Genomic DNA, 24,285 nt, shown 5'->3' with positions numbered 1-24,285 from the left:
CTTAAATTATTTTTTTTTCAAAAACATTCAAAAAAACACGTCAAGAGTATTGACCAACTCAAATAGACTGTTTTTGCTACCTTCCTAGGAAATTCACGGAAGAAGTGTTTCAAACTTTAAAGTTTTGCTCATATTTGTGTTCATCTGATATCAGTGAGATATCGGGCAAGGGGATAATTTATTGTGTAGGATTTGATAAGAAACTTGATAAAAAATGTTTATCGTGCTCTATCTTTTCATATCATACATGATAGCATTCTTTTGTGAGGAAGGCAGTAACATCGGCAGTAATTTTCTTTCAAGGTACTGGGGAATGGAGGAGTTCAATGCTTTATGAACTTCCTCATCTGCTGTATTTTTTCCATGTTTAATGGAGTCTGTTCTCTACAGCTTTATATATCCTTGATCAGATTTCTTCAGCTTGCTTCTTTTTACGCGATTTTTCTTGAATCGCAAGGTTACATGTTAAGGTTACTCCAAGACAGAGGATCAAGCAAGAAGAGATGAAATTTATCACTATCGTTGCAAAAAGGAAAAAAATCTTTGGAAAAAATGTTTTTTTTTTGTTTTCATTGAGTTATCTCTTACCAGAATTTTCATCTTATCAGATATTACGCAAAGATTGCTGTCTCTTTTGACCTTATATGCTGAAAGTTTTCATTATTTCGTGCATCACCTTGCACGGTTTCTTTGTTTTTATCCATTTGATTTCGGTAAACGGTTTTTTGTAGCAACTATGCAACGTCACTCTTTCTCGATACTCAAGTACAAAATACAGTTTTTGGGTACATTGTTTCCACGGTTTATCTCGACACATGATGTTCTTTTTTCCGACATATTTTTGGCAATTTTGTTCTTCGACATAATTCACAACGCTATGTTAATTTGATTGGCTGTCTTTCACTTTCCGCATTTGGTCCCACCTTTGCATCCAAATTTTTTCCTATGAAATCAGGCCCATAACGCACGTTTTTAATCAAAATTTAGCAAAAAAAGCTCTCTGAATAATGCTTTCGTTCAACAGAATAGGAAATTTGATTTGTATACGCCATTTTTCTCGTCGAATTAGCGGATCCGTTTTTCTTCTCCCCGGAATGGCTCTAGCGTTAGTGGCCTTTTCCAGCATTCGCCTGCTGACACAGCCATGCTATCTAGAGTTCAGAGTGAACTTAACCTGAACAGATTTTCCAATACAGAAAACAACTTTTTTAATAAAAATTTGGCAGGATACATTGCTATTTCTGTAGCTGGGTACAATTACGAAATTGCTTAAAGAATCATTAGCTTTGATTTTCTTACAAAAGATATCTCAATATACTAATTAATTAGTTCAAGAAACATTTGGCGAGCAAAATAATTGAATACTACGTGCTTATTATGTATTTACCACTTCTACAACCAAAAAAGGACAACTCAAGGGAAGACAACGTTTTATATACTTTATTATGTAGTGTTCTCCTTTGAATAAGCATTGTGTTGCGAAACCTTTCTTTATTAACAACAAAAATTTGTTTTCGAGGAAATTGACGATAACCATCAGAGTAAAAACTTTGTATTCTGAAATCAAATTAGCGGAAACACAACTCTTTGCATGATCAAATGATTTGTTTGCGATGAAAAACTTTGTATCATTTCATATTTAATGACATTAATATCTTCTCCATCGAAAACGTTCATGTCATTTACATAAACGATGGACAAAAAAACCAACCACTGTTTCATGTGGCACCCCTTGATATAACAAGATTTAGTCGGTTTTGCAGTCTTCCACAACTAATTTTGGAAGGCAATTCAATGCAAAAGAAATGAAAAGATTATTGGTTGACGAATAAAAGTTAAAAACAAAACTTTTGGTGTCAACGGAATCAAATGGTTTCTAAAAAAGCAGTTGCTGTTGTGTGGACAAGGGAATCACAAAGCTTTTAAAAGAAGCATTTGTTGCTGTTGTTTCGTTCTCAATATTTGACCGGTGGAAAGATTTTTTACAATTTGATTCCTGAATTCAGTTGACCCATTACCAAAAATTGATCCTCAGTTATTGCTGCACTTTTTTAGATAAAAGTAAAATCAAAACTTTGAATCTTGTCGAGGTGATAGTTGTTTTATGAACATTGCTCTATTTCAGCAGCAAATTTTCAATTGACTTCTCATTTATTGTCTGATTCAAAAATTCCGATTACTAAATAGCTCTCGACACATTACGAAATCTAACATTTGCTGCACAATTCATCAGAAATGAATCAAGCTGGACTCTTCTATTATCGAGTCGCAATTACATCTGGTCAAATTGCGCGAGACTGTCAGTATTTGAGAGTTTTTTTGCAAAAAGAATGGCAGACCCACGACATTCTCTTCAGCGAGCGGTACAAAAAATGCCCTGTTCATAGCATTTAGCGTGACAAGCCTTTCCGTGTCACGCTTCAGCTGTTTTGAGCGATATCTCTGCCTTCCCTGCCGCATTGAAATTTTTTGTTGACTGCAACTATGAAGTCCCGGTACAGTCAAAAGCAGCTGGTTTTCCGGCCGTCCGAGATGGCTTAAAAAATCACTTGGTCTGAGTTTGCTTTCAAAAATTAAATTTCATTTCTCTACGACATGTGAAGACGAGTTGCAGACAAGAAAACTGCAGCAAAATCTCTAATTCAATCATGTGGTTCTTTGCAACACAGGCATTTTCATTCACCATCTTAAATCGGATTTCTTAAAGGGTATTTCAATCTTCCTAGACATTCATTCGTTCGCATGTGAAGGGTCTAGTGCAGGAATAGGCTTTGGTACACGCCATTCTCTGCTTGTGGAAGTGGCAGTAACAAAAGGCGGGCTTTTTCTCTGTCATGTGTTTGCCTTTTTGTCAAATCTTTGAATGTTTTTGCATCGTGAGCCTCTTGAGATTTGTTTTGCGTATAATTTGTAATTACGAGACACCAGATGTTTGAAATTAATTCGCGGTGAATTTGTTCATCTAGCAATTGGACATCTTTACAAGACACCAAAGCCTCTGATGTAGATTAAGAGTGCCGGAAACCGGAATGTTCTGGGTTATTTTTCCTGATTTGAGTTAGATTGATATCAATTTGATTAGCAAAAGAGATGGAAACGTAGTATCGTTCTTATTACAAAAATTTATCTTGCAGCGATATTTTAGTCATGCAAAGACTGATAAGATCTCATCCGTTAAAACTTCTGCAGTCATTAGTAGATAAGTTCAGTTGTTATGTTTGACAACCAAAGAGTTTTTTATGACCATTCATTGAACATAATTGTTGGCATAGTAAGAGATGTAATCATATAAACTTGGGATGGGAAAAGTAAGGCAAGTTCTGAGATAAGTCAAGTTCGTTATATATGCTAGTATTTAAAAAGTGAAAATAAGGTTACAATATGCAATAGTTGAATAGCCTAGTGTGATAAATGAGTAAAAACATCTTATTCAAATCGTCTCTATCTGCCCTATATTCAGCAGAGCTAAAAAAACCGGCAATCATTATGCTATATAGGTCAATTGGTGGTTTCTCAGTATAAACTCCACATAAAAATCAGCCTCACATGATGTTATAATTCCGGTTATTGAATGGCTTTAGGTTACATAAAAAAAGTAATCTGGGGAGTCTGTAATTGGAAATTCTGCCATTCTGTAGAATTTCGTATTTAGACTAGGTTAATAGTCGGGGAGACACTACCACCCGAAATCCTAACTTGAAAGGTTTATTTTGGTGGAAAGGTTTTCTTCAAAGTTTACTCACGGTGTCCCCGGCTTGCTCTGTCTCCGGCACAGAATCAACTCGGTTGCTCAAAGATAAATTGATATAATTTGATAGAATAAATCAATAGATTCAAGAAAAAATCAATTGAGTTTTAAGCAACAGAAAATAATTCAAATTACTATATTGGAATTTATCACAAGATCCCAAACTCTCTAAATCCAACTGAATAAGTAAAGTTGTCTGCTCTGATATCAGCCTCACGAATCTCTCGTTCTTGGCTCTCGATATTCTTTACGAAAGTCTTTCTTCTATCAAGAAAGACCAACTTCACTTGACAACAGCTATTCCTCTCTCTCATTTTGTTACTCAAGTTGAACTCCTCTACGATGTCAGAGTTATTCGGAGCCTTCTATAGCTCTGCTGCCACAACAACAACCATGTTGGTTTGCTCCCTCTTAGCAACTACTCGAATCACGACGTATTACAACGCGTGAACAACAACTTTGTTCAAACCGCTGCTATGGACAACAAATGGTCCTCACTTATGTAAAGTTCGTTATGACTTCAAAAGAACAATTGAATGACCTGAACGCCTTCTTTATACATTGCTGACTTCTACTCAAGCTATTCAAACTAAAACAAAAGCAGTATCAGACTTATGACGCTACCAATTAATCAATCGGTCATCTTCATGTTCCAGCTCATTTCAGATTATACCTATGAAATAGTTTCTCAGCTCCCTTCTCCAAAAATTATAGTATCACAATGAAACTTGGCATATTATATCTATACATCACTCTCTAAAACCTGGCTGAACTAAAGTTGGGAAAATGAAAAGGAACCTATGACCTTTGTCTCATCTCAATGGTACGATTGCCGCTCTAGAAGTCGAAAATCAGATTTTCCGAATTCTACACTCCTCCCTTCTACACTATTATTCTCCCGAATAATTGCTAAACTTATGAAAAGACTAATTACTGTACTCATGCTACCCTAACCCCCTGTCCCATTCGCTTTAATTTGGTTATAAGAGCAATATGCTATAGAGTTTAGGATCAACTCAGCCTCTTTTGATCAATCGCGAAACTTTAGCTGACAAAAACGCAGTCATGTTCGCTGGAAATAGCCTCTAGTTCAAAAATTCCTCCACTCTCCGACTCCGTCGATAGCTCTTCGAAGTAGGAGGAGTAGCTGGTAAGTCTGTCGGTAGACCCCAGCCTCAGCGAATCGATGCTCTCTGAGCTAACACTTGGATGGAAGGAACTATCTCTATCGCCCTCTTCTGCAATCCCACCGGAATTGGCCGACCAATCCTTCGACAGGAAGCCCCTCAGCTCGTGCCACGGGCCACTCCCCTCCTCCAGAAGGATTAATCCACCGTCTTCCCTCAACTCCACTATCAGATAGTGGAAGGACACGCGAATCATTTTGATTCGTAACCTCAGTCCCAACATAAAGGAATCCCACACCCATTTCTCCTCATCCTCGAACTCATTCGGGTGGTATACGGGGATCACCGGGTACTTAGTTAGATCCATCGCGAACGGGTGTTGGCTTTTATAACTTCACTCTTCAACTCTCTGAAGCCTAAGTTACTGAACTTCAGCAAAAAGATAAAGAGAACAAAATGAATTGTCTACTTGTGATTTTTTCATTCTCCACACAGTTTATCCTCTCCTCGGTCACTTGCTCTAATTTCATTCTTCTTGAATCTCATTATTCTTTAATGGTTGCTTACAGAACAATCAACTCAAAGCTGAATAGAGCTCGTTAATTTTCAACAGCAACAAAAAAATGAACAGAAATCACTTCTTTGTACGACCAACGCGTGCTTATTTTGACTTCTACTGTATAAATATCTCATTGTTCCAAAGCTGTAATTTAAACAGCACCTTACATCTTATAACAGCAAACCAAATACAAATGACCAACACCAACTATTACGTTCCGGCGTTAGAAACTTTGGTTGGGGAGGGATTTTCTAATATTCAAATTCAGGAAAATCCCAGAAATTATTACGACTTTACTATTGTCATTGACCCTCACTCAACTGATAGCTTAATGTTTAGCACATACGAGACTTACGAATTTCTCAGCTTGATCGAAGGCCTAATTAAATTGGGTCAGTTGAATAGCTCGTGGCATGTCATAAGCTTACTAGATGATTTGAGACCACGAGTTGTGTTCCCCAACCGCAGAAAGGAATAATCCTTGCTTGCCTCCCTCCTGTAGTTCAACCCTCTTTTCCATACTTACTTCTCCCTTTACTCTTGTAGCCTTACCGATGCCTACGTATCTTATACTTAAAATATTTTAGTTTTTCTTCCTTTTATCCATCGATCAGTTTTCGAGAGTTTGGGATTTTAAAATAAGATCATTTAGATCTCGTATATACAAGTAACACTGAATAAAAAAAGTTTTTACAATGAAGCGCAGTTTTATACCCATTCGGCCTAGAAGTTAAGGGGGATTGTAAAAACCCATTGGAGTTACCCTGCATACTCCTTAAAACAATTGATATCAATTAGTGCATTCGTGGGGGGTTGTTCTTAGGCTGGCGCTTCAATTCTTTTAATCTATATACAATGAAAGTAGCAAGTAATACTCTGATTAAACACTAGAATGAAAGGGTGATTAAGGCCTACCACATAAGAAGTCGAAGTCAGAGTAACCAAGGTCAAAGTATGCAAGCTTAAGTCTGAGTATTATCCACTAGTACAGGGAACCGGTTACTTCTCATAACTCCCCACCACGCAATTGTTCACCAGGTGAGAAAGACTTCTCCTGGGGTAGCGACACTCTCTTCACTCTCATACCCATTCCCGTGCTTGTGTCACGTCTTGGGGTCTCCGACATCGACGCCGGCGAGATAGCCGCCTCATTCAGTTCGTAGATCGAGTTGAAGCTGGGTGGAGCTCCAAAAGGTGGTGAAAAGCCAGGTTGACCGGTGCCAGGTCTCGTTGAAAAGTCAGTACTGTCATCTCGGGGTATCCTCGACCACGGAAAGCGGTTCATTTGTCGTCGGAAAGGTCTCTTATACAGCGGGGCGGGGTTCTTCATACAAGATCGATAGAAAAGGTATGCCATGAAGAACAGGACTATGGCTAATAAGAACCACACCACGACATTGGCTGGTCGGCTATGATATGCACTCCAATGGAAAGGCATGTGCTGGTTAATAATTCCTTCGACAAAGGGACGAGAGATCCGCTCCATACTTTCCTCGTCCACAGTCTCTTCGGGCAATTCGATCAGGTTAAGTCTTAGAACCTCTAGCATTTCTCCATGAGCCTGATCACGAAAAGCATTGGGGATCTCTGCTCCCATTTTTTCGGATTCCACTTTCCTTAGCGTAGCAAATAGGGTGCGCAGCAAAGGATGTTGCTGGATATTGATCACCATTCCACTGCTGTACTGACATGTCCTGGGGTCCGGGTACAGAATTAGAGTTCCACTGGGGTTCTCAAATCGTCCATCGCAAGGTGGCCGGAGCAAACAGCTACGACATCCAGGAACTGGATGACCAGTCTGCTTCAACCCATGAGTAAAATTGAAGAACTTGTAGGCAGAAGACCTGGCTGTAACCAAGTAAGTCGAATCGTCTAAGTAGTCCGCTGTTGGCTCCTCTGGTAGTACAACCACTTCCTGCGGGCACAGCTTCAAGGCGGCGGCAGGTAGGTCGAAAAACAAGCTGGATAGACAAGTGGCTTCACTCGTTCGGGACATTGAGAATGGTTTCAGACACAACTTCAGACGATTAGTTCCTACACAGTGCGAATTAATTTTCTCTTCCGACACTTCAGCGAAATGGTCTCTTCTCTCCGACGCTAGAAGGTGAGACTTTCGGAACAAATATTGGGTTGCCGTAACTCCATCGTCAATAGGTTGGGGTAACGCCACAGCTCGGTAGACATGGTACAATCCGCTAGTGTGATGAAGAGGGATATTCACGAGTACATTAATTCCCGTGGTCGTTATCACCGTAGAATCCACTAGCTCAAACCCGTAGTAGGTCATCAGCTCGGATCGAGGTATGGCTTCCCGCATCGTGTCCAGTTTCAAACCATCAAGGACCTTCTGCAATATTTCTGGTGGAATTAGGGTAGCTGGAATTAGTCCCCTTGTCAATGAAGACAACGCATCATCCAAAATGTATCCAAAGTTGTGCAACCCGATTTTGAAAACCATAAGTTCCTCGCGCAGTACGTTCAAAGCTTGCGAGTAATTTAGCATGGCCGTTGAAAATCGTGAAGCCTCCTGGTAGACATCGTGATGTTTCGAACTGACGCATAGCCGCTGGCCATCCAAAGCTCCATCGGTTTCCTCCAACAACCGATTCATCGCATCCCGGATCATGTGGAAGTTCGCGTTCGCATCGTGAGAAACCATTTTCAACTGGTTCTGGGTCTTGTTAAGTGAATGCCCAAGCAAATGAATCCGCTCCCCGGTTTCCAAAGTTATTGTCCTGACAGCTTTGTCAAGAAACTCTGCCTCCCGTCCTAATTCGTCAATTGCCTGCCTTCCTCCACAAAATCCAAAGAATGAGAAGTAGTGACAGAATCCCTGCTTGAGGACCGGAGCCAGAACGATGGCGGCCGCGGCTCCAATCAACAGTGGTTTCACCCATCGTCGCTCCCTACTGTGAGTGTGTAAAGAACCATTGATGAACGTTTCGGCCCGTATCTTCATCTCTGCTAGCACTCGAGCAATGTCGTCCACTTCGTATTCTATCCCTTTGAGTGCTATGTAAGTGACATTGATATAGCTCTGCGTCAGTTCCTTGTTTCCACATATTCGTTGTTTGTAGTAACCATTCCATCGTTTCGCAAACTTGAATTGAAATTCTTGAAAGGCAAAGTCTAGGTGGGTCTTGTTGATAGCCGGAAGAATAGGAAATGGGATCGAGACCCAAGTCGACTCCATGGCACTAGCTATGATCACTGGCGTCTCCGTGGTGAAAGCCGCTCCTGCCGTATGGTTGAAAGAGATACCGTCCAGCTTTCTTGCTTCTATCGGTCCCATCACCGCAATTGAAATCAGAATGAGGTTGAAAGTCGACATTGTCCAGTTGAATGAATCCTAAACAGCCTGTCGTTAGTTGGTGTCGATAACTAAAAAGTGTTGCGTTAAATTGTTAGTAGGTGGTAGTGCCTTCGCCCATTTAAATTAGTTATTCGTCAATACCCAGCCGAATGACTGGGCGGATCTCTCGTCTTGGTCGTCTTGCATGTCCCGTATCTGGAGAGACTACTGTTACCTCCCTAGGTTCAGGAACGCCAGAGGACTGGTCCTGGGCTAATTGCTCTGGTTCACGAAGAGGTGGCTCTACTCGTGCATCATCAGCGGTTATTGGCGCTTCCAGCCTGCCTCCATCAGTTGGATTTCCCTCCGGTACCCTGGCTGGTTCCGTTACAACTGTTTCGTGAAGCAGTTCCTCCAAGTTCGACACGTCGTCATCAACCCGTTCATTTCGTCCCCTTCTCTGTACAAGGCGTCGCATCCTGGCATTTCGCTCTGTTGGGCGTAGGTCGAATCCCTCTTCTTCCCAATCGTCTTGATCTACGCCTGGATGTTCCAGAAACCCTTCAGACCTGAGAGCTGTAGTCCTCTTCTTTTCCTTTGGGCTCCAAGCATCGCCTTCCTCCAAGTACGGTTTGAGCATATTAAAGTGTAGTATCCTCCATTTTGCCATTTGACTTGGTTTCGCTACTTTGTAATTAACCTCCGATGTTCGTTCTAAAACTACATAAGGACCCTCCCACGGCAGGAAGAACTTCCGAGATTTTGCTTTATGCTTTGAGTAAACCCACACTTTGCCCTGCTTTTCATATGGTTTCCCATAGACTTTCTTGTGGTATTGATCCTTCTGCCTCCTCTGCTTTACTCCTAGAGATTCCCTAGCGGCTGCATGAGCCTCTCTGAATAAACGTGACAGATCCTCCGCAAAGCTGTCTCTTGTAAGTTCTTCGTCGTGGGGCTTTGGATAGAATAAGTCTATGGGGTACTGGCACTCCTGTCCATACACAAGGCTGTAGGGAGTTGCTTGTGTTGTCCTGTGAATTGTGGTGTTGTAAATAAAACTTAAATAGGGTAACAGTTTATCCCATGTTCGCGGGTTGTCCGCACAATACTTCGAGATGACGTCGGCAATCACCCGGTTGTGCCTCTCAACTTGCCCGTTGCCTTGAGGGTGATATGGTGAGGTCCTGGTTTTTATCAATTTTCAACAGCCTGCAGACCTCCAGCATGAGCTCACTCCCAAAGTTCTTTCCCTGATCCGTGTGGAGTACGTCGGGTACACCAAATCGCAAAATCCAACTTTCCACAATCTCTTTTGCTACATCAGCTGCTTCAGTACCCTTCAATGGGACACTGACCACATACTTCGTGAACAAATCTGTCATGACCAATGTGTGCTTGGCTCGCGTTTCGTTGGCCATCGTAACTGGACCCAAGATATCTGCTGCAACCATGTGGAATCGTATCCCAACTTTAAATGGCACAAGTCCTCCAATCCTCTTTCTCCCAGCTGTAGTCCTAGCTGCACACGGTAGACACCATGCGAGCTTCTTTTCAACATCTTGTCTCATGTGTGGCCACCAGAAACGTTGGCGGATTCTCCTTAATGTCTTCTCTACAGCAAAGTGCCCCCCACTGACTGGGGATGCGTGCAACTGATCCAGAATTTCCTTCCGGCCCACTACTGGAACAACGATTTGAAGTATTGGGGGTTTTCCGTCCCAGCAATACCATCGCCGGTAGAGGATGCCTTTCCTCACAGTGAGTTCGCTCCACCTAGACCAATATGCAATTACTTCGAGCCCATGCTGCACTGCTTCTTCTCGCGTCACTAAGTTGGAACCAAAACTCTCAAGATCTCCTCCCGGATTATAGGGTAGCCACAGAAAAACTCTGCTAATAGCTTCGTCCTCCTGCTGCATTTTCTCTACATCAGGCGTCTCTCTACTCCAAATTATTGCTTGACCATCCAGTGCATCTTCCTCCGAGTCGGCGCCTCTTCCCACTTCTTCTCGGATCATTCCACAGGATTCTCGGGTTTTTGCCAAGGCCACTTCTGGGGAAACAGGCTCAGGACAACTACCAGTCAATTCTTCTCTCTCTCCGGGAGCCCAGTCTGGTTCTTTTGACGTGCGTCTTGATAAACCATCAGCATTGCCATGTTGATTGCCTGCTCTGTGCACAAACGTGAAGTCGAATTCCTGAAGCTTTTGAATCATCCGGAAAGTCATCCCATCCGCATCCTGTCGAAACATCCAACGCAAGCTGGCGTGTTCAGTTCTTAGGACGAATGGAACGCCCAACAGATATGGTTGGTACCACTTCAGGGCCTGTACTACCGCCAAGGCCTCTCTTTTGGTGGTCGAGTACATCATCTCTGTCCTGCTTAACACTCGTGACGAAAACACTAGGGGTCGATCCACTCCATTGATTTCGTTGGAAAGTACGGCTCCAATGCTAAGTCTGGGTACTGGAGAACGGGGGCAGTCACCAGCTCTAATCTCAACTGGTCAAAAGATGCTTGCTGAGCTGGGGTCCACTCAAATCGTGCACTCTTCTTAGTCAAATCATGCAAGGGTTTGGCGATGCTTGCAAAGTTCTTGATGAATCTTCGATAGTAGTTAGCGAATCCAATAAAGGACCGGACATCTCTTACTGACTTGGGAACGGGCCATTCCTTAACTTTTGACGTCTTCTCGGGGTCGGGGGACGTTCCATCTACTCCGATGACGTGACCTAGGTACACCACTTGTTTCTGGAAAAGCTGACACTTCTTCGGTTTCAATTTTAAATTTGCATTACGTAACGTCACGAACACTTCTTCGAGATGCTTCAAGTGATCTTCTGCCGTCTTACTATAGGTGAGGACATCGTCCAGAAAGATGAGATTAGTTTGGTAGAGACTCTGCTGAAATAGCTCGTTCATAAGTCGTTGAAAGGTTGCGGGCGCATTGGACAGGCCAAAGGGCATTCGGAAATACTCATACAGACCTCCGTCTGGGGTAACAAAAGCGGTCTTATGTCTATGTTCGGCGGCTACAGGAACTTGCCAATATCCACTTGCTAGATCCACAGAAGAGAAAAATGCGTTTCCTCTCAGAGCGTCAAACATTTGGGCTTGGTTAGGCATCGGATAGGCATCTTTTACAGTGACATCATTCAGTTTCCTATAATCCACACAGAACCTCCAGCTCCCGTCTTTCTTTTTCTGTAGTACAATTGGCGCACTATACGGACTTTTTGATGGCTGTATCACTCCTCTTTCTAACATTTTTCTAATTTCTTCCTGGATGATTGGTATCCTAGCTGGTGAGATTCGGTGTGGCGGTACCTTGATAGGCTTACTGCTACCTGTTTCAATCCGATGCTCGACCACGTCGGTAGATCCCAGCTCGGAATCATCCAAGGCAAACACGTCTCTGTATTTGTTGACAAGGTCCCGCAGTGCTATCCAGTGATCTCCTCGTGCTTCCGGGGCACATTTCTTCAAAATTTGCTCGGCTTCCTGTTCAGGTGAATTTAGAGGGACAACATCCTCACCAGCTTGCGTTTTGAACTCATCCCCTGAATTTAGACATAATTTTGTTGGCTTCTAGTCACCCCATCAGCTAAGGTCTCCTCTTCCTCTTCTCTGTTGGGTCCTGAGTTGTCGTCATTCTCGCCATCCTCATCGTAGATACTCCCAGAGGCCATCATAACCTCTACTTGGTCTTCCTTGCCAACTTTTTCCAGGATCTGGTGGACCGCTTCTTTCGTTTCGGCTTCATGTGTCGGCTTCGTGTTACCATTCTGCGAAGTTCCCCACAATTTTCCGCTGTTCAACGGTATTATAGCTGACTCCACTGGGGCTGTCCACAACTGGTTGGTCTGCAAATCGATTACACAGTTATGTTTTTGAAGGTCCCTGAGTCCGAGAATCATTTCCGCTTTGAGTCCGTCAATTATAAGGACTTCACACTCGTCATCAATGCCACCCATTTTGAGATGAATTGTTGCCGATCCTGTAACGTTTACATACCGACCGTCAGCTGCCTCCAGGAGTCCACGGTACCGCATCAGTTTTCGCGGTTTCTTAAGTTGGTCAAATGTGGAAGACCTTATCATATTTGTTGAAGCTCCTGTGTCCACCAAAATTTCTATTGGAGTCCCATTTACCTCCCCTGTAACTGTAATACTTCCAGTTCGTTGGTCTGGTTCCCCCTTCACTGCAACTTTAGGTTTGAGAAACCGTGGTTCCGGTAGTTTGTTGACTGCTTCTATATCGTTTAAAGTGTCACGGTTATTAGTTGGCTCTTGTTTGTTTTCGGCCGGGATGAAACCTTCTTTCCTAAATCCCTGGAGACTCCCGGCCCGTCTTAGTTTAAATGATTCTGTTTCGGTTCGTTGCATTCTCGTGCGTAGTGTCCCATCTTAGAGCAATTGTAGCAGCGGACTCCTTGCTTTGAGGTCGCAGACTGCTTCCTATCGGCGCTGGCAAAGTTCTGGCCGTAGCGGCTGGTTTCTGGGTACGGATTGAACAATCGGCGCGGGTTTCCGTCCTGATCTCCTGTTGTTTCTTTTCGTGGTCCGGGGATTACTGAGTTGACAAATTTAGTCATCATTTCGGACATCCCTTTAATCATGTCCGCCTGATTCTTTACTTGTTTCTTCATCTCGTCCATTTCTACCTTCATCATGTCAGGCTCCATTTGTCCACTCACAGCTTGAACATGATGTCTTTCCATGAACTGGTCTGACTGTTGAAGGTACCTGGTGGTCGCCAACCGCCTGCGCTGCCTCATTCTAGATCCTCGACTGATTGCATCGATGTTAAGGGCCCTATCAACGGCATCATTGAACGTGTTGGGATCCTCTCGAAGAAGCAATTCCTGTATCTCTAGATCAAACAGCCCATCGATGAACTGCTCTCGGTTCATGTTATCCCTCGTAGCTGCATTCATGGTGGCATTGGCAATTTCCCCAAGCGACCTCACCCGTCTGGAGAACTCTCGAATATCCTCTTTCTCACCCTGGGCCAAGTTCTTGAATTCTGTTCTCGATGTCCTCGGATTCCTGTAGGGTGACATCCTCGGGTCCAAGTACGTCATCATTCTTGCTAGAGTGGGAGCGGGTTGGTCTTGCTCCTGAACTCGATAGTGTCGGGGCATGGCATTAAACTCCTGCATCGCCCAACCAACAAGAAGGGTAGGTATTGTGCTTCGAGCCTGCTCATCCGTCCAACCATGTTTGTCCATGAGGTATGAAAAGTGGGCTTTCCATGAAAACCAATCGGGAAACAACGCCGACGGGAACTTTTCGGGCCTGTCAGCTGTGTTGTTGACCGCCAACTGGTTTTGAGCCACGACCACAGCCTCCGCAAAAAGCTGTCTTTCGTTTTCGTTCATTGCTTACTTATGAACTCAGGACTTCTTCGTCTTGAACGGAGCTCGGATTACTCTCCTTGCTCAACTGATTGTAAGTGTACCTGAAGAGAACTGGCCCACCCAGGAGCGCCACTGTAGAATTTCGTATTTAGACTAGGTTAATAGTCGGGGAGACACTACCACCCGAAATCCTAACTTGAAAGGTTTATTTTGGTGGAAAGGTGTTCTTCAAAGTTTACTCACGGTGTCCCCGGCTTGCTCTGTCTCCGGCTCAGAATCAACTCGGTTGCTCAAAGATAAATTGATATAATTTGATAGAATAACTCAATAGATTCAAGAATAAATCAATTGAGTTTTAAGCAACAGAAAATAATTCAAATTACTATATTGGAATTTATCACAAGATCCCAAACTCTCTAAATCCAACTGAATAAGTAAAGTTGTCTGCTCTGATATCAGCCTCACGAATCTCTCGTTCTTGGCTCTCGATATTCTTTACGAAAGTCTTTCTTCTATCAAGAAAGACCAACTTCACTTGACAACAGCTATTCCTCTCTCTCATTTTGTTACTCAAGTTGAACTCCTCTACGATGTCAGAGTTATTCGGAGCCTTCTATAGCTCTGCTGCCACAACAACAACCATGTTGGTTTGCTCCCTCTTAGCAACTACTCGAATCACGACGTATTACAACGCGTGAACAACAACTTTGTTCAAACCGCTGCTATGGACAACAAATGGTCCTCACTTATGTAAAGTTCGTTATGACTTCAAAAGAACAATTGAATGACCTGAACGCCTTCTTTATACATTGCTGACTTCTACTCAAGCTATTCAAACTAAAACAAAAGCAGTATCAGACTTATGACGCTACCAATTAATCAATCGGTCATCTTCATGTTCCAGCTCATTTCAGATTATACCTATGAAATAGTTTCTCAGCTCCCTTCTCCAAAAATTATAGTATCACAATGAAACTTGGCATATTATATCTATACATCACTCTCTAAAACCTGGCGGAACTAAAGTTGGGAAAATGAAAAGGAACCTATGACCTTTGTCTCATCTCAATGGTACGATTGCCGCTCTAGTAGTCGAAAATCAGATTTTCCGAATTCTACACATTCTTAGTACAAAATTGTTTTTATTTTAAAATCATTGTTGAAGAGTTGGGAAACAAATGACTCTAAATGTTTCAGATTTGTTTTTTATTTCAGTTTTTTGGGCCAGAGTACGCCCGGAGTCTGTCCCGGAGGGGTAACTTTGACACCCGCACCCTCCAGTCCTGGCATCATTTGTTTGCATACATTGTGGCTCTCATGGTACAAGGGGTGGAAGAGAAGACAGAGTGCAACCAAAAATGGCGTAAGTTCCAATCACACGTCCATCGGCTTTTAACCCAAATCCCGCCTCCCCCTCCCCCGTGGTAATTAAGGGGGTAGATAGAACCCTGTAAAGTCTGAAAACAGCGCGTACTTTTGGGGATAGAAAAGCGTAACATTTAGATGCCTATTCATCAGGCCTAAAGTTTATTGACTGATTCCCCCCCCCCCCGCCATAAGTTTAGTGAATCTGAAATATGAAACTGCGAACACAAATTGAGGTTGGTGTGCGCCATCCGAGCCAGTTCTGATCAGAGCGATAATTGTTTTGCGCACAGGGGGTATACAGCAACCCAGCGACAGAGTCCTGACGCTACTCTGCGTTGCTATAGCTGGCTGGGGTCATGCACCTCAGCTCGAAAATGAACAAAAACAAATGGTAAACAGCCTATGGTTTATAGGATAGTCCAAGCTGTCATCAAATTTAATTTAGCATAGAATTTTGTAAACGAAACTGGCATACAAAAACGTAGGTGGCATCCTTCATTTTTTCACAAATAGTCTTTGAAAACAGGCAGTTTACAAGGTAACAATGCTTCTTTTTGAACCCATGCGTCCTGTCTACGACAGCAATGCCTTTTTTCCCTCTTGTCATTTTTCTGTATAATTATAAATAGCTTTTCTTTTAAATCATAAAAAACGTAAATCATAAATCATAAATCAGAAAAATCAACACATAAAAACCTATGGGCCATCCTTCATTTTTTCACAGATAGTCTTTGCAAACAGGCAGTTCACAAGGTAACAATGCTTCTTTTTGAACCCTTGCGTCCTGTCTACGATTGCAATGCCTTTTCCCCTTTTTTCACTCTTCTGTATAATTATAAATAGCTTTTCTTTTAAATCATAAAAAAAGTGGAAGAAAAACAAGTTTCCGGTGTTCCGTTTTTCTTTGTTCACTAAAATGAGTGATAATGAACGGAAAAATGAAACAGCTTCGAAAAGATGATACTCTAACCAGGATTGTTTTCCTTCAAACTGAAAAGTCCTTTAGAAACCTCTCAATAATAAAAGTGGTACCACCTGGGTTGAACTTGAGTATTCATTCATTTATTGTATTGAACTTCTAAGGACACAATTTCTGAAATAACAAATGATTTTCGTCAGTTTGTCATTAGCTCTTGTAAAAAATTGTTACATGCTACTTTTCCTCAAAATAAGCGCGCGCGTCAAGTTCAGATGCAAAGGCAGATGCGTCTATCAATTAGATTACAAACAGACGCTCAAACGCAACTAAATTCAGGAAAATATTAACTTAGTTTTGAGCTTGTGAAATGTTAGAGGTTCAAAGAGAACAACCTAATGAAAATTGTGCATAAGATAAGCTTAACATTGCTCGACAAGAAGGTCTATTTTTCGAACGTATATTTGGCTAGAGAAACGAAGCCTTGAGGAACAAGGAAGGACGTGGGAACGGGTAATAAGAGATACCCAAGTACGAGAGCTTAAGACCAGTTGGTGTAAATGAACAGATGAGTTCTGTCTACGATTGCAATGCTATTTTTCCGTTTTTCTTTTTTCTGTAAAATTATAAATTGCTTTTCTTTTAAATCATAAAAAAACGTATATCATAATTCATAAATCAGAAAAATTAGAACACAAAAACGTATGGGGCATACCTCAATTTTTCACAATTAGTCTTTGAAAATAGCCAGTTTACAGGGTAACAATGATTCTTTTTGAACCCATGCGTCCTGTCTACGATTGCAATGCCTTTTTTCCTTGTTTCCATTATTCTGTGAGAATAAATAAATAAATAAGAATAAATAGCTTTTCTCTTAAATCATAAAAAACGTAAAACATAAATCATAAATCAGAAAAATTTGCATATATAAACGTATGGGGCATCCTTCATTTTTTCAAAAATAGTTTTTGAAAACAGGCAGTTTTTAATGCAACAATGCTTATTTTTGAACCCATGCGTCTTGTCTACGATTGCAATGCCAGGTTTCCCTCTTTTTATTTCTCTGCATAATTATAAATAGTATAAATAGCTTTTATATTTTTAAATCAGAGAAATTGGCATATAGTAACGTTTGAGGCATCCTTCATTTTTTCACAGATAGTCTTTGCAAACAGGCAGTTTACAAGGTAACGAGGCTTCTTTTTGAACCCTTGCGTCCTGTCTACGATTGCAATGCCTTTTTCCCTTTTTCACTTTTCTGTATAATTATAAATTGCTTTTCTTTTAAATCATAAAAAAGTGGAACAAAACAGGTTTCCGGTGTTCCGTTTTTCTTTGATCACTAAAATGAGTGATAATGAACGGAAAAATGAAACAGCTTGAAAAAGATGATACTCTAACCAGGATTGTTTTCCTTCAAACTGAGCAGCCCTTTAGAAACCTCTCAATAATAAAAGTGGTACCACCTGGGTTGAACTTGAGTATTCATTCATTTTTTGTATTGAACTTCTAAGGACACAATTTTTGAAATAACAAATGATTTTCGTCAGTTTGTCATTAGCTCTTGCAAAGAAATTGTTACATGCTACTTTTCCTCAAAATAAGCGCGCGCTTCAAGTTCAGATGCAAAGGCAGATGCGTCTATCAATTAGATGAACAAACAGACGTTCAAACGCAAATAAATTCAGGAAAATATTTACTTAATTTTGAGCTTGTGAAATGTAAGAGGTTCAAAGAGAACAACCTAATGAAGATTGTGCATAAGATAAGCTTAACATTGCTCGACAAGAAGCTCTACTTGTTCAACGTATTTTTGGCTAGAGAACTGAAGCCTTGAGGAACAAGAAAGGACGTGGGAACGGGTTATAAGAGATACCCAAGTACGAGAGCTTAAGACCAGTTGGTGTAAATGGGTAGCTATGCTTGCAAGTAAGAGATGCTGGTTCAAATCCAGTACTTTTCCGATTTCACAGTAGTTGCACTTGCTTAGAACCACTAATATGAAACGTTATAATGAAATAGCGTTATGTTAACGCAATAATAATGTATTTTGTTGTTTTCAGATAGAATAAGGTTAACTGTCTAAAAAAATCATTTAACAATTTAATAACTGCAAAAATTCGCCATTATTAAGAAAAGTTGAATTGGTGTTGATAATTCTGTCATCTAATTTTGAATATTTTAATACCAATCAAAGGCTGAAGAGGGCGTCTTGAAATTAAAAGTTTAAGAAATTGGGAACTCCTGATTTATTTTTTTTTTTAAAAAGAGACTTTTTTGCCTCAAATATAACTGTTTTATGAATTTTAATACTTCTGATGTTGGTGTTGTGCATTTTAATCATTATTAAATTGGCTGGTTAGAAGTTGTGCTCATGGTTAGAAGTTATGTGGGGTGCTCATCTCAAGTAATTTAAAAAAAATTGTATTAGTTTTACCGAAAAACGATACAACGCTGACAGAAAGTAGCCTATTGCATATTGTGCATCATATGGGTTTCAAATTAATAAACACAAAGCTCTTCAAATAAGACTTGATTAGAAAAATTATGCTTTGAGGAAGAAGAAAAAACAACGAAAATTAAGTATAAAAGATGATTAAGTTCGAGTGCTTATGGCCAAGTTCATCTAGTACTCTAATATTTGTGCAAGTACAGAAATGCTGATTCGAATTTGAAACACGTTCGTTTTCACTGCAGTTGCGCTTGCTGATTTAAGAGGTTCTTGGTACAAGTCCTATTCTCTGATGTTGATCAAAACCATGACAAAGGTTTTTAGAAACTGTGAAATCGATTATGTACAATACCTAAATTGAGCTAAATTACGCATAGGTTCAGCTCTACGAAGTGTAAGAACTTTTTACTTGTTCATTGTAAACTTGTTTAGAGAAAATAAGCGAATGGGTTATAAGAGGTGCCCAAGTTTGACTACTTTCGATGAATTGATGTAATATTTAGCATACAAGGCTTGCAGGCAAGAGATGCTGATTCGAATCCAGCACTGGTCCATTTTTACTCTAATTTCCTCTTTTCTTAGAACTCCTGGTAAAAACAAGTGAAGTATGAATTAACTTGCTGTTGATAAGATTTGTTATTAACTTCGATTGCTGTTTTTGTTAACCCTAATAATGATCATTTTCAGGAAATCATTTTCATTTTCTGATTAAGTACAAAGTTGCTGCTTGTTGGTTTTGGCTCTGAAGAAATGGAACCCAAAAAGTGACCATTATCTTAACATCAAACTTAATTCTAAGATTTATGTCCTTGAATTTTATCTTATAATATACAAAAAATGCTAATCTCTGACTTCTTCAAAATTATTTGTGCAAAACTAACTATATTGTTATTGTTCTTTATCTTATAAATCATATATGCAACCAATTATGTCTTATCTGCTACTTGTATCCGGTTGCATAAATAAGATTACTTTATTACCAATTTTTGAATTGCGAAAACCCGAGTCCCTGCCGCTTATCAGTTCTTATATTTTATGCAAAAAAACATCTGTTTTGTTAAAGCAGACATTCATTTAGAGAACTACAAGCTCGGAATGTGAACTTTTCGGACAGAACTTTTTGAAGTTTAGTTATAAATTCTCGTAAATTCACAATCTGGCTTTGGGCAAATGTGATGAATCGTTTGAAAGAATTCACTGAATGCGTTAAACAATCTGAACTCCAAAAGCAAGCAGAATGACTCCTCTTTCTCTTTCTGGATATATAGTATTTTTAATTTACTTGATAATGAATTTATTAAAATCTAAATGTTTCTCTTTCTCTCTCTCTTTCTCTCTCTGAAACTGAGAAAATTGATTTTTTATGACAGTTTGGAGTGCCTAGAGAATTATATATCCAAAAAACATTACCTTAGAAGGCTTTATAATAAATAATAATAATAATAAATTGTTTTCAAGTAAGTTTGCATTGCTGTACAAACCAGGCCGCACAGAACCCCAACTTACTTGATAGGTCATCAAAAGGTCCGATGGTCCTCGTCAAGTGATGCCTGTAGCAGTACTAAGAAACTTTAACGACAGATTATTGCTTAAAATGCAAATGATTTGAAATGATCGGCTTATATTAACGAAAAATATTAACGAAACTATTTCTTGGTTATTGCTACTGTAATTATCTCTAAAACTATACTGTTAACGTTTCGATTTTTTTTCACTCAAGATTTGTACTTCTGAGATGAAATTGGGTTTAAATTGTAATAAAAAGTTAAACAATTTTCTTATTCTTATCTCTGCTAGTCGTTTAGGGCTAAGTCCAGTAACCGAGTTTATACTTGTTAACTGAAAGGGATGAAGTTCTTTTTGACTAAACTGACTCTTAATTTTTTCATTATTATAAGAAATTTTACACTATTTATTTTGCATTCCGACCTATGTATCTCTGTTAATTTTTTAAACAGTTCAAAAATTTGCAAATCTCTGATCGAATACATTTTATACTTTTCTCCGTTTTTCTGTTGATTCCGTTTCTATTTTTTTGAAGATGATTCTGGCAATTCGTTTTGTTTTTGCTTCTGGAGGTAGTCGTGTTGTCTTGGTACTTGTTCCGTAGACTAAAACACCATAAGTTATTATTGGTTTTACGTAACCAAGTTTTTCATCAATTTGTACTCCTAAGTATTTTGGAGACTTTTTTTGACTGATCGCATTGTTCTGCAATTTTATCTCTTGTTCAGAAGATTTTCTGATTGCTTTCAAATTGACAAGGTCCGTTTTTTCTAAATTGAGTGTCAGTTTGTTTCGCAAAAAATAGTCGGCTACAGATTCGATTGGCTCCTCAAAACTTTCCTCACTTGAATACGCATTTTGCATCAAAACAGCACCATCAGCAAACAAAATTGCAGTTGAGTCACAGCAGAACTCCAATATATCATTTATATATACTAGAAAGAGCAGTGGTTCTAGCACCGTGCCCTGCGGCACTCCCTATTCTATTCGTAAGAATTCCGATCTAAACTCGACCGAATTGACGCAATGCTGTCTGTCACTCAGATTGGATTTCAATAATTTTTGTACGATTCCTCTCATTACCATGTTTTGTAGCTTTTCCAGGAGCAAATTTTGTTCAATTGTATCAAATGCATTCTTCAGATCTATGAAGACAGCCTTCACTTCTTTTAATCTATTTTCCTTGTCTTCTCTGGTTCCTTCGAGGAAATTAACTAATGCATCAGTAGTCCCTGTTTGTTCTCGGAAGCCAAATTGACTTTTATTCAGGAAATCGTATTTCTCGAGGAATGTAGTCATTCGATCACAGAATACTTTTTCTAGGAATTTTCCAATCGTTGGTAATAAGCTAATTGGCTTGTAGTTTTCTGCTTTGTAAGCATTCCTGTACTTATGTATTGGAATTACTACTGCTTTTTCAAACAATTTTGAAACGATCTTTTTTCGAAACACTTATTGACTAAAAACGTCAATGTAGGAATTAGAGCATATTCTATTTTTTTAAGTATAAAGTTATTGAGTCCATCACAATCAGTGCTATATTTATTTTTCAGTTATTTAATGACTAGCAATTTTTCGGCTTCATTTGTTGAGGTCAAAAAACATGCTGTTTAGAGTTCTTTTTTTCTTCCATTTTTTATCCAGTGACAACTATTTTATTCGCCATTATTGTTTCGATAGTTCTTAAATAAACATTACAACTTTCAATCTGTTTCTCAGACAACTCTTCTTATTCTTTTCGTGTATTTCCACTGAATGTTTTCATTGTATTAAAAAACTACTGGAATTGTTTTTTTGCGTTTTTGTGCAACAATTTCTGATAGTAGATTCATTTGTTTTCTCTTATTTTCTTTCGCAGCTTTTTCTTGATCTCATTGAACTTTTCCTTGTTTTTATTATTTTTGTGTCTTAAAAAATTTTGGAATAAGCTCTGTTTTTTGCTGCTAAATTCTGGATACTATTGTTAATCCAATTTGGTTGCTGAGAAAGTTTTGATATCTTTAATGGAATATAATTGTCAACTTCCTCAATAATTGCATCTTGGAACTTTTCTAAAGCGAGATCACAATCCAAAGCATAAAAATGCGACATAAGTCTGCATAATTTGTGTCTTAATTTAAAAACCATTTTCTCTAAAGTTAAGTGGTTTTCAAGAACGATCCAATCTCTGCAAACTTTGCTTTTCTGTGGTACAGTCTTTTCAGCGTAATCAGAAGACACGATTTGGACAGTATAGTGATCAGTTACTGCAGACTCCGCTGTTAAAATCTCCGCAAACAGTGTGCAACTGTTCCGATTCCGGAATCAGTTCTTCAAAAAACATTTGACAAGTTTCCGAAATTTCATTTATACTTAGATTCAGTTTGATATAGATCACTGTTAATAGAAAACTTTTGCCTTTTTTTGTGTTGATTTTCACAGTTAAAAATTGAATACTGGTACAGCTAACTTTTTTAATAACTGTTTGTTGTAAACCTATCCTTACAAATATCCCGACCCCTCCTCCTCCTTCAGAGGTATTGCGGTTGGTTGTAGCAATATCCTGGTAGCCATCAAGGTTAATGTAAACTTTATACGTCCTTACGCGGAGTACTAAGGTTTGCAATTCCTAACTTTTTCGAATTGGAGTTTGATGTTTTATGAGGTACTTGAAGAACAATAATGTTGAAAAAAAGCATTCGAAATCTTACAAAATTTGATAAGACCTTATATGGCTCCGTGCTAAATTTTGTAATTTTTCAGAGTTGTAAAAATGTTATACCCAGTGCTAAGACGTAATTTAAAAAATCAATGAGACAAGCGGTATATTTTAAATTGTTTTTAGGAGGTCAGACTTCTGAGATGATAATTACAAATTTTGACTAAGGTGACGTAGAAAACTTGTTTCGGCCAAAATACGGCGCCGTACAAAGTTTTGTAGGTTTTTTACTGTGCCGTATAAGTTTTATTACGTTTTCAAAGTTTCATCTAAGGTGAGTTTCCTTAATTAAAACCTATAGTTTTCGAAGTTTCAAATCTTTATCAAATGAGATCGAACTAATCCATAATTAATTTTTGTTAATTTTTTTCTCTTTCGTTTCAGTTGCTGAGGAGGCTAAAAGGAAAGACTATGAAGAGAAGCGGAAAAAATACTTCAGTCTGAGAGAGAACAGAGGGAGGTCTTTGATGGAAGTTATGCCCCAAGCATCAGTTATGACACAAGCATCAGTCAAAACAGACAAGAAAACCAGCTGTGTGGAAAGATATGTCATATCAGATGACAACGATGAGGGCTCTTAATTAGATCATTTTGTTTGAAGACATTATTATCTCCGTGACTAAATGCAAGCGAACGTTCAAACATGTCAAATACGCTATTAAATCATCACGATGTTCATTGTTCCTTATTGTCATCACCTTTCCGTTCAATTATTAGATCCAAAAGTTAATATATTGATTAGATTGGCGAGGACAGATCTGAAAATTAATTGTGTCCACCCATATTCTTAGCACCCAGAGACCACAAAAAGTGAATTTTGATTTTTGACAATTGATCCTTTTGTTTAACTCAGGGGTAGTTGTTGTTACAGGGTGTAAAAATTTTACCCTTTGGTTCTGTAAACAAACTAGAACATAAATCCTAGACTTCATTGGGTCATGCACCTAGCACTTGAGCGCAACCAAAATCTTGTCTGGGCACTAAGTCTCTTGAGATTCAGAGGTGTGTTTAACACAAACTTTATCACATGGGTTGGTTTTGAACTTGAACTTCAGCCAGCGAACGTCTGAAGGTTTTGAAATCCGTTCGCTTGCATTTAAAATTCATGACACTCTCCATGATCTGTTTTTACAACCCCCCCCCCCCCCCTCCTTACAGTAACTCTGCTTTGATATTTCCCACGATAGTGTGGGAATCATGAAAGTGCTGAGATCAGTGAAAGAGATGTGGCCAGAGATTTTTGATGAGTCAAAAATTGT

The 24,285-nt window shown here is 39.5% G+C and overlaps 1 protein-coding gene across 5 annotated transcripts in view; it reads left to right on the top strand.

Moving 5' to 3' along the window:
* Positions 1-23,668, top strand: part of LOC142337179 (cytoglobin-like) — a 141,822-nt gene extending 118,154 nt beyond the window's left edge. For all 5 annotated transcript variants that reach the window (XM_075386290.1, XM_075386288.1, XM_075386287.1 and 2 more), the window contains exons 5-6: positions 15,302-15,449; positions 23,411-23,668. In XM_075386290.1, the coding sequence (XP_075242405.1) occupies positions 15,302-15,449; positions 23,411-23,607 (345 nt within the window). In that variant the 3' untranslated portion in view covers positions 23,608-23,668. The remainder of the gene's footprint in view (positions 1-15,301; positions 15,450-23,410) is intronic.
* Positions 23,669-24,285: the final 617 nt, after the last annotated feature.

The sequence above is a fragment of the Convolutriloba macropyga genome, chromosome 3 (genome assembly GCF_964194025.1).
Source record: "Convolutriloba macropyga chromosome 3, txConMacr16.3, whole genome shotgun sequence".
In the NCBI taxonomy this organism is placed as follows: Eukaryota; Metazoa; Xenacoelomorpha; order Acoela; family Convolutidae; genus Convolutriloba; species Convolutriloba macropyga.
Note: the sequence above shows the minus strand (reverse complement) of the source record. Positions and strands in the feature narration are given on the sequence as shown.